The 16868-nt window shown below is 36.0% G+C and overlaps 2 protein-coding genes across 2 annotated transcripts in view; one reads left to right on the plus strand and one right to left on the minus strand.

Moving 5' to 3' along the window:
• Positions 1-16868, minus strand: part of PPAT (phosphoribosyl pyrophosphate amidotransferase) — a 47621-nt gene that overhangs the window by 23796 nt on the left and 6957 nt on the right. The window lies entirely within an intron of this gene.
• Positions 1-16868, plus strand: part of PAICS (phosphoribosylaminoimidazole carboxylase and phosphoribosylaminoimidazolesuccinocarboxamide synthase) — a 55890-nt gene that overhangs the window by 8724 nt on the left and 30298 nt on the right. The window contains exon 5 of the mRNA XM_072620826.1: positions 12905-12967. Within this exon, the coding sequence (XP_072476927.1) occupies positions 12905-12967 (63 nt within the window). The remainder of the gene's footprint in view (positions 1-12904; positions 12968-16868) is intronic.

The following is a 16868-nucleotide window of genomic DNA, read 5'->3' on the forward strand; positions in this document are numbered from 1 at the left end:
AATAGCCTTAGTCTTAAAAGGTTACTTACTCCAAGATTACTAATACCAAGAGTTCTATGCTTCCTCCTCACAAACTTGGTTTACAAAGCAGTTAACGTTTATCACTTACTTCTCCCTGCCTTATTTTCCTTCATTTTCACCTCATTTGGCTTACCTTATGTATGGCATTCCTACTACTACCTGGTATAATTATTATTAATAATATGGTTATAATAAATTCCTAATCAGTGCTTCGATGAAACTCAACTACCTATCTGCTTCTGAACTCACCCTCCAATCTCACTCCTCAGAGCTTGGCTCTATTTCTCAGTCTTTCTCCTCCCAGTTGGTACCTACTGACCAACTCTTCCCTCCTTCAAAACCAACTCAAAAGTCAATTCTTCCAGGAAGCCTTCCATCATCCCGCTGGTCAGAAACCTGTTTACTTTTCTCTTTAAAGAACCTTTATCATCCCATGGTACCATAAGGATACCATATAATCGGATTCTGTCCTTCCCTATCCTGTAATCTAACACTTTGCCTTGTACAACGTAAGCACTTCATGTATCATGTCTTTTTAAACCAGCATAAATCAAATAGCTATTTTGATAATGCCTTATACTTATGTATCAACCTATACCATTACTTTAACATATACCACCTAATTTGATAATCATGAAAAACCTAAAAGGTAGGTTATACAAAAGTCTTATTCCTAACTGGCCCAAGACTACCCAACTAACATGGGACAGAAGCAAGACTCCTAACTCTTTCGACTCCACAGTCAGTGTCCTTTCCATGAACCCAGGTGCTCGCTTTTCATAATAGTTTCTCCTTATTTTATTTTCCAAGGACGGAGTGTCATGTCAATTCAGTAAACACTGAACAACTACAGCACGCAGAACAAATGTAGCAACATTTTACTTCTACGTTTCAAGAATGTTAGTCTTGCTGTCTAAGGTAGCACTGACTTCTTATATATATTGTTGTCCACTATTTTCTACTCCACTCAAAATCTTCATACTGAGCTTCCAAATTACTTAAGACTCCAAAGAAATAAATGTCATACCATGATCATTGGTCTTTAAACTACTATATCACATGAGTTTTAAGGGGATTGATTTTTTATTTTCATAAATGAATTAATTTTAAAATAAACAAGAACAGGCTGCTAATTACAAACCATTCATGTGAAAGAACGGTTTATTCCTAAAATTCTAATCCTTCCAACCAGCTACATGGAAGAAATTTGCCTCAATCACTTGGAGCAAGGAATGCCATTCTGGGATTAGACCCTAAAATCTCCTTATCATATTAGTAATTCATAAAAATGAGAAAGGAGAAATAGTTAAAATTACCTAGTGATCAAGTGAGGCTGTTTTAGAGTTGATGCTTTTACTGGAGTAAGTAAAAAGGTGTTTTTCCGAAATACAGTACATTTCCTTTCCCATTCTATCATCGAGTACACGTAGGAAAAAAAGCATGATAGTGAAGCAGAAAAAACAGGATAACAGAGAAGTGAATACCTGCTAACATTAAAGAAGAGACATCTGACAATCCCACCTTCTGTCCCAGGTGAAGGACAGAGAGAAACTAACAACTCCCCTTTACTATCAGGGAATATTTTTCTGATGCAGCACTTAGGGACTATCTCTGCTCTTCTGGTAAGTTTCTTGAGGAATATAATCATATATTATCAAACGTAACTTGACTCTTGTATGAGAAACACATACTTCAATAAGGGCAGAAAATGAACAAACATATTCAGATAAATTACATTTTCAGTCATTAAAACATGACTTTTTTTTAACTATCTCAACTTTTAAATATTTTGATAACTATGTCAAATTATTGGCTTTCATTAGTGACCTTCTGTATTTTATTTTATGCATTTAGAAAGGTGTCTTAAGCTTCACAAAATGGCCAAAGGGGTCCAGGAGACATTCAAGCCTAAGAACACCTCCTTTAAAAGGAAGAGATCATATTTTAAAGCCTTAGTTTCCCCCCCTCTCTTTTACAAGTAGATTTCTGAAAAAGTAAACTTCTTATTCTAAGAGTTGGCTAGCAGAGGGCACTAAAGTTCCAATGCTACTATGGAGAAAAGTCGTCCGACTTTAAAAAAAATAGCCATGCAAAGCTTACTATCAATTACCTATAAAGCATCAACTTTTTTCTAGCATCATCTGGGACCAAAATAACAGCCAACAAATCAATCTGCTTTCATGGCAGACTGAAAATAATTTCAGTTTCTTTAAATTGGAAGAATATTTATTTTTCCACTCCATATCTGTGTAAAATAGTTTTAAACTGAAGTTATCATTACTTTAATAATACAAATTAAGCTGCATTTGGAACATAAAGTTATACCATATATTCTGACAAAACGGATTTTATTTTTATCTACTTCAAAATGCAGATAAAGAAGCTGAACCAGTTGCAGGCCTAAGAGTTACACATATAAAAAGAGAAAGTTTAGAAACATGTAAGTTCAGAAACTTAATAGCAGGCAAGAATTTTTAATGCTAGAAAGTTTTTTTTAAATAATTACAAGCCAAAATGGTTAATAAAATCATTTAAAATAACTTTGCAATTTTCTCATCCTTAAATTTGTCTCCATCTTTTCCATTCCCTTTTCCTCTCACGTGCTCATAGCTAGGAGATATTCTACTCTTCTGTTCTTTCTCCTCTTTTCATGCTTTAGTCTTCCAATATTTTTTCCTTCTTATTGATTCCAAGTACATTATAACAGCCTCTTACATAAATGTACCAATATCTATTCAGTCATTCTCATTTGTGCTGCTTCTAGCTTTTTACAATTACAAATAATTCTGCTATGAACATACTTGAAGAAATGGTTCATTTGTTACTGTTTTACTTCATGATAATCTTCAGTGTAAGTTCCTAACAATGAATAGCTCTGTTAAAGGATATGTTTATTTTTTCTAACTTTTAATAGGTTGTTCTCCACAAAGATTCCAGAAGGGAATAAGCATTTATACAGTGTCTACACTACATGCTAGGCACAGTGTTAAGTGCTTTCCAAATCATACAGAATCCTCACTGGATTCTTTCAAATGTTCTGGGCTACTCTCTGAATAAAGCCACTGCCATATTAACTACAATGCTAGACCTTCTCTCCAGTACAAATCCAAAGATGACTAGTGAAATGAGCTTTGAGGGTAAATCACTGATCACATTTCAGTGCCTTTTCCCTCTTGGTGGATTTTATGATGAATAAAAAATTTGTTTCACATTTAAATTATTTATGGTTTATTTATGGTTTCTTCCCATAATACATACAATGCTCAAACTTGCTTTATCTTTGAATTCTCTCCTCCAGTTATTGTTTCTTTTCTCAGTGCCTTCTTTCATGCCTAGAGAAACCTGAAGGAAATTTATTCTTTCCAACATTGTTCACATTTGTAGGGCTCTCCCCTATATGGGTGCTAGAATATGTAATGAGTTGACATCTTCTAACAAACTTTTGTGTACATAGCTCACATGGTTAAAGTCAAGTTCAGAAGAAGAATGGGGTGAGGATGGCAAAGATGTCATCAGAGGAAATTTTTTTAAAATGAAACAAAAGGTCACCAAAAATGAGCTGATCAACGTGAAATCAAGGAAAAACTAGTAAAAACAAGGAAAAACTGATAAAGCCCTGATACAATAAAGATCAGAAGAATTCCTGAAGGCCCTCAGCACATTTGTGGGCACCCTATGGCCAATTAATTGGAAGTCTTGAACAAGACTGGCAAACAACAGGCAGGCTTGTGATCTGAATCACTGCATCAGATAGATACCTACACTGATAAGATTTCAGATCCACTGGAGTTTCATTTCTAAAAAATCATTTTTCATTCATCTTGATTTCTCCATCTACTGCTTTTAGAGATCTTTTTAGTTGTGGATTTTTGTTAAATTATTTCAGGTGTTGTTTTTGTTGTTAATTAATGTTACTGTTTCCAAAAAATATGTTTGCTAGAAGACAATTTAGGGGTCTAATTTCCTCATTTTAGATTTCTGTATATTCTGTCCAACATTAGTATTTGTCTTTGTAGTTTTTTAAAAAGTATCTTAACACTTTACAATTTTTTGATAAATGCAACTTTTTTCTTTAATAGTTGCAGAACTGTTTCTCCTGTCTATATCATTCTCTAATTTAACAATTAAAAGAAAGGCAACTAGCATAGTAAATACCTAGACCTGGGGTCAAAAAAGACTTGGGACCAGGTCTCAGCTTTGGCACATTAGAGCTAAGTTAACATTTCAGTGCTTTTCAAATCTGTAAATTGCAGTTTGCTTTCAGCAAATTGCTGAAAAATAATGGGAAAGCCCATACCTTTTAGCTCTAGGCCAAGTGAGACAGAAAAGGGGTAGCCCAATGTGCTAGGGGGGAAGGGAAAAGTAGATCTATGAAGTTGAAGCCCTTCCACACACACTTTGGAAGTTGGTGTCAATGGAATCCATGAGTTCCCCAGTCTCTGGGTTAAAGAGAATATGGTGCAGTGATACCCTTGCTCAGACTAGGTGTTAAGGGGCAAAAGGCTGAGAGGGAACTCCTCAGTCTGGGGCTGTGACTTCAGGCCTTCAAGACTCTAGATCAGCATGTGAGGCAGGAGGCCAGATGAGAAAAGGCCAATCTTCAATACAGAAAAAGGAGGTAGGGGTGAATAGTCTTTACTTAGAATACCCAAGTCATTGTCAGTGCAGGCTCAGAAACTACGTAATTTTCCCTTTTCCTGATTTTCCCAGGTTCTTCTCCTTTTGGTCACAAGAAGGAATTGGGTGGTATTTTTCAAAAAGTAAAAATTCTACCATAGCTGTCTACTGACTTCGCAGACAACAATTATTAAATATTATTGTCCATTGGAATTTTAACAGGCTAGATACTCAGTTAACAAGGAAATGAAAAGCTGAAAGCCAATCTACTTTTAAAGATGTCACTAGCATTTTCACCCTTCTGCTTAATTTAACAGTCTCTGAAATGAGCCATTTGGATTTTGGATGGGGGAAATGAAAATGCCACATGTGAATGGAGTCAATGTTCATTTGTTTTCTTGCAGATGAAGACTCCTTAAGTACTACTTTCAGAAGATCTGAGTAGTCTAATAGAAACAGATGAAGTAAATGGGCCAGGTATACGATCTGCTTTCCTTAAATTATTAATAATATTATCGTGGCAATAGGAAAGGGGAATCTATTCAACCAACCAATCAATAAACATGTATTAAGCCCCTACTAGGTGTCAGGCACACTGCTAAGTGCTGGGAATACAAAAAGAGACAAAGATAGTCCCCCACCTTCAAGAAGATAACAAACTGATAAGGGTATCTAGATACAAATGCACACACAACAACAAGAATATATACAGGATAAACAGAAAATAATTAACACAGAGAAGGCACTAGAATTAAGAGGGGCTGGTATTTTAGCTAGGATTCAAAATTATTCAGTAAGAAGGAGAGAGGGAGAAAATTTCCAGGCATGAGAGTCAGAGAAAAGATATCCACAAGGGGGGGGGGGGTGGGGGCGGCAGCTTCTGTGACAAGATCAAAGAGTACCTGCTGTGAATGTCAAAATACTCTTTCATATTTTATCCTGGAGGCAACAGGGAGCCCATGGAACCCACTGACAGGGGAATAACCTGTACTTTAAGGTTAAACAGAAGAGTTTAGAGTGGGAAGAGACTTGGGGCAGGCTGACTAACCAGCAGGCTACTGCAATCAAAGGCACTTGGTGATGGGGGTCTACACCCAGGAGAGAAGGGCTAGAGAAGAGAACCTGATAAGAACTTGGTTATGGAGGGAAAGAGATAATAAGGATATAGATTTAATATATATATAACTTATTTATATATATATTATAATGCATATAATTTAAATACAAAAAAAACCCAAACAAGGTGATACATAATGTCAGAATTAAACAGACTGAATGCTAGGGGGCAGAACCAAGTACAGCAAATTTAGAACTTTCTAAGAAAATCAAATGCTACAAATGATAACTTCCAATGTGTCAGAAAAGTTCTTTAAAACTTGAAAACCTGAGAGGAAAAGGATATAAAAAAATTTATAAATAACACAGAAAGGCAACAAAATCCAGTGAACAAAAACATGTTGATAAAACACTTGAACTTACTAGAAAACGTAGATTTGGAGGTACAAGGAAACTCAGAGTCATCTACTTCGATCCCTGAAAAGTTAAGTGACTTATTTGTCCAAGGTACAGAGCTGGGATGTGAACTTAAACAGTACTAAAAGAAAGAATAAATTCTCTTTCTACTAAATCACATTCCTTCTACATATTAAGAGAGCACTCTAGTTGTATACAAGAGAATGCTCCTAGGAAGCTAATGAAAGTAAAATAATTTTGCCCCCCATCTTAAAAAGATGACTGAAAGAAGAGGGGCAGATATTATCACCACCAGTAGGATAATATGATTACAGAAAAAAGAAATCTTTAAATAATCCCAAAGGTTTCAATTAACAAAAAAAAAAAAAAAAAAATTAAAGAAATCCACTCTTCAATTCCAAGGTTGTAGATAATGCCAAATTAATGTAAAGAATTAATTTAAAATAATTTATAAACAGAAAGGTATTTGTCCCTATATGTATGTTTATATATATATATATACACACACACACACACACACACACACACACACACACACACACACACACACATACATACATACATATATTCTGGGAGGCACTGGCACAAGACTGCTCAGCATGGCATGCCCACATCAGAAAGGGTGTTGTGCTGTGCTGAATGAGCAAAGCAGAATTGAGACAGCACGAAGTAAACTAGGATGCGTAAAATTGGAATATCCACCCCAAAAATTCATACAGGCTATCTGTGCCCAACCTGTGGTAGAGATTCCAAGTTCGTATTGGTCTGATCAGCCACAGGCGAACACACCGAAACTTTATCACGGTGATGTCATTTTGGTCCTATTCAGAAGCTGAAGGACAACAACCATATGCTACTAGTGTCTTAGTCTTAACTGCATCACAAGAGAAAGAAACAAGCCTGAACTGAAGAGTTAGAAAGAAAGACTAATTTCGTCACTTACTGGCTATGACACTTTAGGCAACTCAATCTTTCTTGGCCAGATTCTTCATCTGTAAAATAAAGGGGTTAAATGAGATGGTCTTTAAGGTCCCTTTCCACACTTAAATTCTTTGGTTCTAAAGAAGTGAAAGCGCTTTTCAATATAGTAAAGGATTATTTAAATATCTATAAAAATGGACAGTAAATGGAAACAAGCGTTTCTATAGGTTTACACTAAAAATATAAAAAGAAAAAACTTTTTTGACATCCTGATGTGCATGGCTTGACAGGGAGGCATCCTCTCACTTCTTTCTAGCAATTTAAAAGCACACGGTTTAAAAGTGGCTGAGCGGCTCTGGATGCTCTTCAGCTTGTCAATATTCTTCTTGACATGGCAGAGTATGGGGACTAACATCTTTACTTCTAAAAACTATGCCCCACTTACTGGAACCCACAATCACATTAGCTTTTTAGGCAACCATATAAATCACAATGATGGCTCATTGAATTTGCAGTCCAATAAAACCCACAGGTCTTTTTCCAGAAAATTTATGTCTTCTCCACTTGTTTTTGTGAGGCCAATTTTTGTGCAGGGGTACGAGTCTACTCTTATCCCTATTAAATTTCATCCAAGTAAATACAGCCTATGATCTAGCCTGTCAAGTTTTTGGGGTTTTTTTGCATCTAAACTCTGTCATACAGGGAGTTATTAGTTTCATGTCATCTACAAATGTAATAAGAATATCATTTATGTCTTTATCAAAGTCATTGATAGTAATCCTTGAGTCAAGCAAAGGTCTTCTGATGAGAAGACAAGGAAAGGTACGGGAGAACATGATGAAAAAGGTTTTGAATAGTGGCTATGGAGAATGCTGATAAAATCAACTAGGAGAGAGTAAAAAAGACTGCCTTGCCTCGCTTAAGTCCCAGTTAATATTAGGTAACGTAAACTAAGGATAATACCCTAATACAGTATCTCCTTCACAGAGTTGTTGCAAAGATCAAATGAGATTATTTGTAAAGCACTTTGCAAACCTTGAAGTTCTGTATAGAGGTCAGTTTTGACTTATTTGGAATTTAAAGTTATAAAGCACTTTCGCAAATATTCTCATGACACTTAAAACCCTACAAAATAAATTGAGATAAAATCTGTACTATTTTATAGATTCATAGAATTACGCGAAGTAAACCTGACCAGGGCCATACAAAATGCCATGGAAAAAGACCTGATTCCAAATTCTAACTTCAAGTCTAGTGCTCTTACTACATACATGGTACACTTCCTTTCCCTCCAAGAGATCTGTAAACAAGCTGGAAAACAGTAGGAAAATTTCAGTGGGAGATGGAAGGCTCGGATTCACAATGTCCATCCCTTCTCCACATCCAAGGATTTTCTCTGTGTATGTGTGTATATTGTGTGTATGTATGTTATGTGTGACAAGGTTCAGGGGTGATGGTGGACCCCAAGATACCAAGAGTCCGGGTTGTGCTCGAATGAATTCAACTCAAGCCTTCTTAAAGCCAAAGAAAACAAAGTTTATTAAAGATTCGCCAAATTGGGTTGCCTCTTAAGGAGCTTAAGCATTTGGGACGCTTGTACTCAGAAGCGGGCCAGATAGAATCCCAGCTAGACAGAGTCTGAGCTGGATTGAATCTGAGCGCCTTCATGGAGGCAAGATAGAACTTAAAAAAGTATAGGAGGGATCTGGGGGGTGGTCTGGTAGTCCAGGGTGATGGGAGGAGGGATTTAGGAAGGGTCTTGAGGAAAAGTCCAAGAAGGGAATCCAAGGAGGGTCAAAGGCTGGAAACAGCTGGAGGCTATTAGGAGATATCAGACAATGGAGGGTTTGGGTGGGAAGCAGGTGGGGCAATCCAGAGATCTGTGTATGGGAATGGATACAGATCTTGATGGGAGTGGTCGGCAGCCTGGGGAATAGGGTTTTGATGGGATCAAGGGTGGAGGGTACAACAGAGACCAGAGTAGAATGATAATGAAAAGCCCAAGGGCTTCCTGAGACTGCCGGAACAATGGGAAGATTTAGATTTGAGTAAGAAAGGCCAGATTAAATGGGAAGATTCAAAGGGAGCTCAAGGAGGCTCCCACAGTCTGAACCCCATCAGTGTGCATATACACATGCATCTATATACCTATTCATACACACACATATATGAATGTATGTACATACAGCAAGTCTGTCCTGTCACTAACTTTATAATCATGACAAGTCACTATGCCTTTGTGTGCTTCAGTTTCCTCATCTATGAAGTAAGGAGAATAGGAAATGTCCCTCAGTAGATCATTCTGTGTCAAAAACAAATTAAACAAAAACCAGAATCTTTATAAAAAGATACAACCCTGGTATCTTAAGAATACTTTCATGAGTTTAGCATTAATGTAAAAATCAAATACAATGTTTTCACAATACCAGAATTTGTTCTCTAGTTCTTTATAATTTTGTGTATGTGTGCAATTATTGATCCAAAATGCTATATTCATTTAATGTAAAAGATCTAGAAGAATCCTGCAAATTCTCTATTACCTGAGTTGATAGAATTAGCCCACTTTTCTTCAGCTCCCTTCCAAATAAGCAGCATATCAAAAAAAATGACCGATGGCTAGGTCAGTTTTGCATTAGTCAAATGTGGAAAATAGTAAACTACTAGATCATTTTATAACAACAAATTTGAAGGACCAGGAAACATGCTTCACTTAGCAATAGAGTTCAATAGATGCCCATCCATCCATTCACCTATTCAGATACCTGGACTACGGAAGTATACTTAAAGTGATCTTTTGAAATCAATCTATTGGATTTTTGAATTTTCCTCTTGAAAATTTCTATCAAAACTACTTCCTTTTCATTTGCAAGGGTGCGGACCAACCTCATCTCCCATGGCAGCTAAACAAAGCGTACAGTGTTAGTTAGACTCGGTGGGAAAAATCTGAATTCAAACCCTGCTCAAATAATAGCTGTGCAACCTTGGAGAATTCATTTAACCTCAGACTTAGTTTCCTCACTAAAAAAAGGAGATAACAAAGTTGTTGTGAAAATTTAATGAGATAATATATGTGAAATCTTCGCAAATCTTTAAGTCCAATATACATGTTAGCTGCTGTTTTCCTTCCTTCACTCCTCCCTAAGTATTTATCAAGTGTCCAATTTAAGTCATTGTACTAGGCCAGGGTGGGGAACCTGCTCTTAGAACAAATCTCCTTAATAAAAGGATTTGTTCTGTAAAACTTGGACTCCAGTCAAAAGGCTGCACCCTAGTGGCTTCCAGGCCGCAAGCTCCCCACCCCTCGACCCACCTCCGGGTCTCACTACCTTCTCCAAACCAAAATATTTTCATCTCAGAATTCTGAATGTCCTAACATTGACTTGTTTCTTTTAGTCCAATGAAGTGGAAAATGTGTGCTGCTTGATGTGGAGTTTTATATGGTCAGAGTTTCATGGCATCACAAGGTCACAGACCAAGAGCTAAAAGGGAACCTCAGAGGTCACCTAGTCCAAGGGCTTCATTTTACAGATGAGAAAACAGCCCGAGACAGGTCAAGAAATGTGCCTGAGATCAGACAGTCATTAGAACAACTAAGATTTTAAAAAACCGAAATAATCCTGTAAGAAAAACAAATGCACCATCTTCCCCCACCGATTGTTTCACAGCATATTTTCACATATATGAGTAGACACTATTTTAACTGACTATAGAACTGTTGATACAGAGAAGTAGATTTTAAATCAAGTTTTTCCAACAATTAGAGCTATCCAACAATGAAACAAGATGCCTAAAAGTATTAGGCCTCATGCACCAATTCACCAGAGGAGCTCAAGCAGGCACTAGTCTTCAAGGTTCAAGTCCCAGTTCTTCCACTAACTCTGTGACCACAGGTACTGGTAACTTTTTTCTATACCTCATCTGCAGAAAGGAAGGATTTGACTTAACTGTAACATCATGATGCATTTAGCGATCTCAGAAATTTTATTAAATAAGAAAATTTGCTGGCAGATAAAATGAGATGACCACGATAACTATAAAATTTTTGAATCTAGAGATATTTATGTTAAAAGCTGAACTTCCTAGAATAAATGTCTTTCCAACAAAGAAGAACACTATTTTACTGAAAGACTTCCAGGCCTCATAAAGGAACTCACTTATATTCAATAATTAAAAGAACTTGTACAATCTTTGGAAAGTTTATAGTAACAGAACTTTATAAAAACTACAAAACTGATATTAGAAAAGGTTCATATCAGTTTCCATATATCTAAATATTGGGTTCATAGGTGAGTCACAATTTTAACCAATTCAAATTGTTTTAGAAGTATTACTGAACCTAATATGACCTTGATTTAATAAAGTCACATCAAAACAAATATCTGAGTGCCCATTATGCATAATATACTGTTTACAACTATAAAGAACCATTATGTAAGACAAGGTCCCCATACGTAAGGATCTAAGTAAAACTTGAGATAATTTCTGTCTTCTTTTCAAAAATATTATCAATCTTTTTTCCCCCCTTGATTTACAGATAATCGCATCCCTTTGGAAGATGCTCATAATCATTTAAAGATCATCACAATAAGTGATGCTGAGGCTGGAAAACACTGGTGTGACAATGAAGTCAAAGCACTGATACACATATGATCAGATGAAAAAATAAGGCAGATGCTGGAAGGGGCAACAAGAAACAAAGAAATGTTTGAGGAAATTGCTAGAAGGCTAATGTAGTTTGGAATAGACAGAGACTGGAAACAGTGTTGTACAAAATATAAAAATTTGAAATATGAATATAGAGTGCTACAAAAAAAAAAAAAAACTAGTCACCTTGGTGATAACCCTAGCAGAAAAATGAGGTTTTATGAAGAAATTGATTACATCCTAAGACAACAGATTCTTGGAACACACAGATGGAAAAGTAACTCTAGTCTTAAATCAGGTACTAAAATGTTAGTGACTTAACGCTCTTAGTTTTTTGAGTAACTATATTTTATTTTCTTATCTCAATAAGGAACATATTAGACATCTGCAATTTAATTTCATGTTTTAAAAAGATTCAATAATTAGTTCTGAATTTATTTGAATCAACCTCAACCTCATTCCCTAACCTTACCATATTGTCATCTTTTTTCCCTGGTCATACTTTATTTCTAGTGGAAATATATAAAATTAAACGCCAAAAACACAGACAACAGAAAATGACAGACCCTACTAGTCCTTAAAGAAAACTGACTGTACAGAACAAACTGTACAGTCAAGCTCCTCAGGGTCTGCATTCAAGTATACTAACAGTAGAAACAAAATTTCAACTACCAGAAAGAGAAAGAATGGAAAATGAAGGCTAACTAGTAGCAAAAAAGAAAAAGGAGCAGGTATTTCCATGGGTTCACAATGGTATTAAATAAGTTTCTAACAGTATCAGATGTCCTCAATGACCTGTCTTACCTCATTTAAACAATTTATCTGAACACTTTCTACCTTTCTTTTTAGTGCCCTATACTCCCCTTATACCCTTTTTTGTGTATATTAAGACATCTTCCTCTCATTTCCTATCTCTCATTGCAAAATGCCACCATATATGTGTGTATATATACAAATTTTGCAGGTATATTCCCACACATGCAAATCCATATGTAAATGAGAAAATATTTTGGGGCATCTCAGTTTTCTGTAAGGGTTACCCCTCAAAAATCACTTTGTACTGATTTGATTTACAGGCTGGAGACAGTAAGTAGTCCCAGAAGTATTACTTAATCCTTCATTTGCAATCATTGAAAAGTAAACTTGAACACAAAAGTATTCTTTTATTCTATTATGCCTGTCATAAATTCTTATTTTTCTCTCTTCCCTCTCCCTTTTCTTTTCAAAGAATCAGTTGAAGGTCATAACATGGGTGCACGACCTTTGAACAAAAGAAAAGCATATGACAATGGTAAGAGCTTTAGAAATACCAAGTTTTCAGTATATGAAATTCAAGCATACCAGTTGGCAATGTTTTTGTCTTTTATAATGAAGATGCTTACTCAAGTCCTTGAAAAATTAGACTAAATATACTGTTTCCAAACTTGGTGAAAAGCAACTGATACTGCTGAGAAATATTCATTAAGAATGAGAGTAATGTCTATCATAAGAACTTTCCCAGACTCAGAAGACAAATAATTTGAACACCATCAACTTCTAATCAACATCAACGTAAGTGAAATTAAAATGAGACAACGCTAGAATGATATGAAATCACAAACATCTGAAGAGAAATCATAAATATCTGAAGAAAAACCACAAGCTAAGCACTTTAAAGTCTATTAAATTTGCTCATTTTAAAAAACTGGAACCATAAAGTTCATCCTCAAAACAGCAGATACCAGGTATGCACTAATTCCTTGAGTATAAAATTCCTATAACATAATACTCCTTTAGGACAGAGTAGAAATTTAGAGAGACTGAATTTTGTAATTTGTAGGGCTGAACCTAACAGACAACAGTTGCACTGTAATGAATGGAGACTCAATACCCCCAAAACCCGAATGTGAAATGGCAACAGATATTTGTGACAGGTCTTCTTCTCTGAAATCAGGATCTTATAGACCAAGTGTAGTGGTATGCCATCAGTTCTCCAGTCAGACAACAAAACTAAGAATAGTTTAACTTAGAATGCTATTCTTTTAAGTACAATGTTGCTATCCTATTATCAACATATAGCACTATTTTAAAATATTACACTGTTGATTCAAAACAAGTCACACAGTTGCTACAGTTTTCATAAGCACACTACACTATTACTCTTGTGAAATACACCTTCCAAGGAATGATTTCCTCACTAGGCCTACTTTAACAGAAAAAAATAACAAGACCCTACAAACCAAGTCTTGATCTACAGGCACATCAATGCAAAAATGGGCACATGGAAGAATGGTATAAAATATATTAGGGGTTAAAAAAAGGAAGGTCAATGGCAGTAAGTCATGCAGAAGCCTGGCACTTGAAATATGAATACTTCTTCAAGAAGAGTCAGAAGGCACTGGACACAGGAAACACTAATCATTATATTCCACCATCATCATCAGGACAACCCACCACCCACACACAAAAATAAAATTCACTATATCTTGACAGGCCAAAACATTATCAATGAACAGTCAAAATCTAGATCAAATTAGAAAATAAAAAGATATTGGGGGACTCCTATAGATACTAATTCAGCCTCTTCCCCAAGAATGATGGCAGTTGGTTCTAAATCTTTTTCTTTTTAAGGAGAGTAGATCAGGAAATTAATGTTGTGTTAAAAAAAAAAAAGGCATCAATAAAGCTTTTAAAATGTTATACAAGAAAATGTAGAACAGCTCATCTTCACAAAACACCAAAGGAGGAAAATCTGCAAAAAGCTTGACATGAGCCCCAATTACGGAATATCATTTCAAGAGCATGCATAAATTCAACTAGAAAAAAATGAAACAGGAAAAACAGAACAGATTTGAGCAACTGTTTTCTTCATTGATGTCAATGAAGATACCATATTTTTAATGTAATATTTGATGTGTCATGTACGAATTGGAAATAGCCCAAAAGAAACTCAGTCTGGAGAAGACAATTGCACACTGATTAACTGTATGTAGTACAGTTTATTTTTTATTTTTAAATAAAATTTTTAAATAGCATTATTTTAAAAATATTTTCAAGGTATCTGAAAGAGCATGAAGATACTAAATGACTAACAGGGGTAGGGAACCTGTGAGGAACAGATGCCCCTCCCCTCTAGGTCCTCAAGTGTAGTCCAAACTTCATAGAACAAATCCCCTTAATAAAAGGATTTGCTCTGTAATACTTGGACTCAAGTCAAAAGGTCACACCCAAGGACCTCCAGGCTGCAGGTTCCCCAGGCTTACTGACTGAGGGAAAAAAATCCTAAGAGTATCCTTGGTGTAGGAACAAAGAGTGCTGGTCAATGATACTATTAGGTCTATATTCCCAAAAGGTCAAAGAAAGGAAAAAGACACAAACTTATCTGTACAAAAATAGTGACAGCAGCCCTTTTTTCTAGCAGCAAAGAACTGGAACCCAAGAGGGTGCCCATTATTCAGGGAATGGCTGAGCAAATTATGGCATACTCTTACGCAGGAAGAAATGTCAAAAGGGATGGTTTCAGAAAAAGCTAATCAGACTTTTATGAATTAATGCACATTTAACAGAATCAGGAGAACTTAAAAGGACAACCTTGTAAACAAATATAAATAACTTTGAAAGACTTAAGAAATATTAGTAATGTAGTGACCAACCACAATTTCAGAGGACAGATAAGAAGTATGCTACCCACCTCTTGCTTAAGAAGTGATATTCAAGATGCAGAATGAACATACATTTTAGGTCTTGGCCACTAGTTTGCTTAATTATACACTATGTCAACAAATTTTGTTTTCCTTAATTTTGCAGTAAGAGTAGGAAGTGGTGGAAGGATGAGAAAATATATCCTTGTTAAGTTTTGGAAAAATGTGGTTTTTTAAGTGTGCTGCACTAAACCAGGAAGGCTCTGGATTCAAACCCTTCTTATGACTAGCAGTGTGACCAACAAACCTCTCTCTAAATATCAAATCCACACTTACTCTTCAATCAACCAATCAACCCAATCAACTCTCTAAGTGACTCCCCCAGGCCCGGTCAGAAGTGAGACTTGAATCTAGGTTCTATCAGACATCTCAAACCAGTTCTATCATGCTATCTGTGTTGCTTTCTCAGCATGTTCATCTACCTCACAGGGATGCTGTGAGATTCAAAAAACCTTTAGCATTAAGATATGTGTTCACTATTTATATATCATTAGTCTCCCCACGAAAGGAGATCAAGAGGTTATACTTAATAAACATGAGATTACATTTCCAGTCAGACAGCTTAAAGATACAGACTATTTCCTGTTTTTACTGATTACAACAAAGGATTTTACTCTAAATAACAAAATGTATCCTTAAGCATCCCTACAATGTGTTTTCCAAGGCTCATGCAATTCCTTGAAAGACACATACAAACAAGCAATTTTGCTGAAGAACCCTGACAGCACTATCAATACTTCAAGGATCTGTAATTTTGTCTTTGTGGGTAATTCACCACTGTCAGAGATTACACTCTCTACAAATTTGATGGATGGTCTTCGAGAGATGCAGTAGCCAAAAAATGTTGTCCCCCTACAGTCCAGGCTATTGAAGGAAAGCCAGGCTGTCCTGAGACAACGTCTATGCTGATACTCATCAGTCCTGTAATTGAAACCTTTTCATCTTGGTGTGATATGCCGGAGCTTGCAGCCTTCTGGCATAGGCTGAGGGAGCACAGAATCACTTCCACTCAACAGGTAGGCAAAAGGAGAACGTTAGCCAAAGGGCAGTATTAAGAAATTAAGGAGTATTAAGTATTATGAAATAGCCATGTGATGAGCAAATTCAAGAAGGATTCCTTACAAAGGACAAGGAAATTATCTTCCTCTCTAAGGATTACATAATGTGGAATTTTGAGCCCCAATATATTACAAGGCTTCTTAAAAGAGAAAATAAGATTCAAACACACACAAGAAAGTATTCTATCAATCCAAAGAAACTGGAAAAAAGAAATGGATCTCTCACATGTAGTTGGGTGTCTAAATCATTGAGTTAAATCCACTAGTACATAAAACTTGGATATTCAGGGCAGATGTGCAATAAGCTGGGCCCAGAAGTAAAAAGAAGAATCAAAGAGGTTAGGGCTGCACTTGGATAACTGTTCCAAGCTGCGACCCTCAAGAAGCTGCTTTCCAACCACACAAAAATATCTCTTTAATGCCGGCAGTCTTCTTCCATTGATTGCTATATGTC

The sequence above is a fragment of the Notamacropus eugenii genome, chromosome 6 (assembly GCF_028372415.1).
Source record: "Notamacropus eugenii isolate mMacEug1 chromosome 6, mMacEug1.pri_v2, whole genome shotgun sequence".
NCBI classification, from domain to species: Eukaryota; Metazoa; Chordata; class Mammalia; order Diprotodontia; family Macropodidae; genus Notamacropus; species Notamacropus eugenii.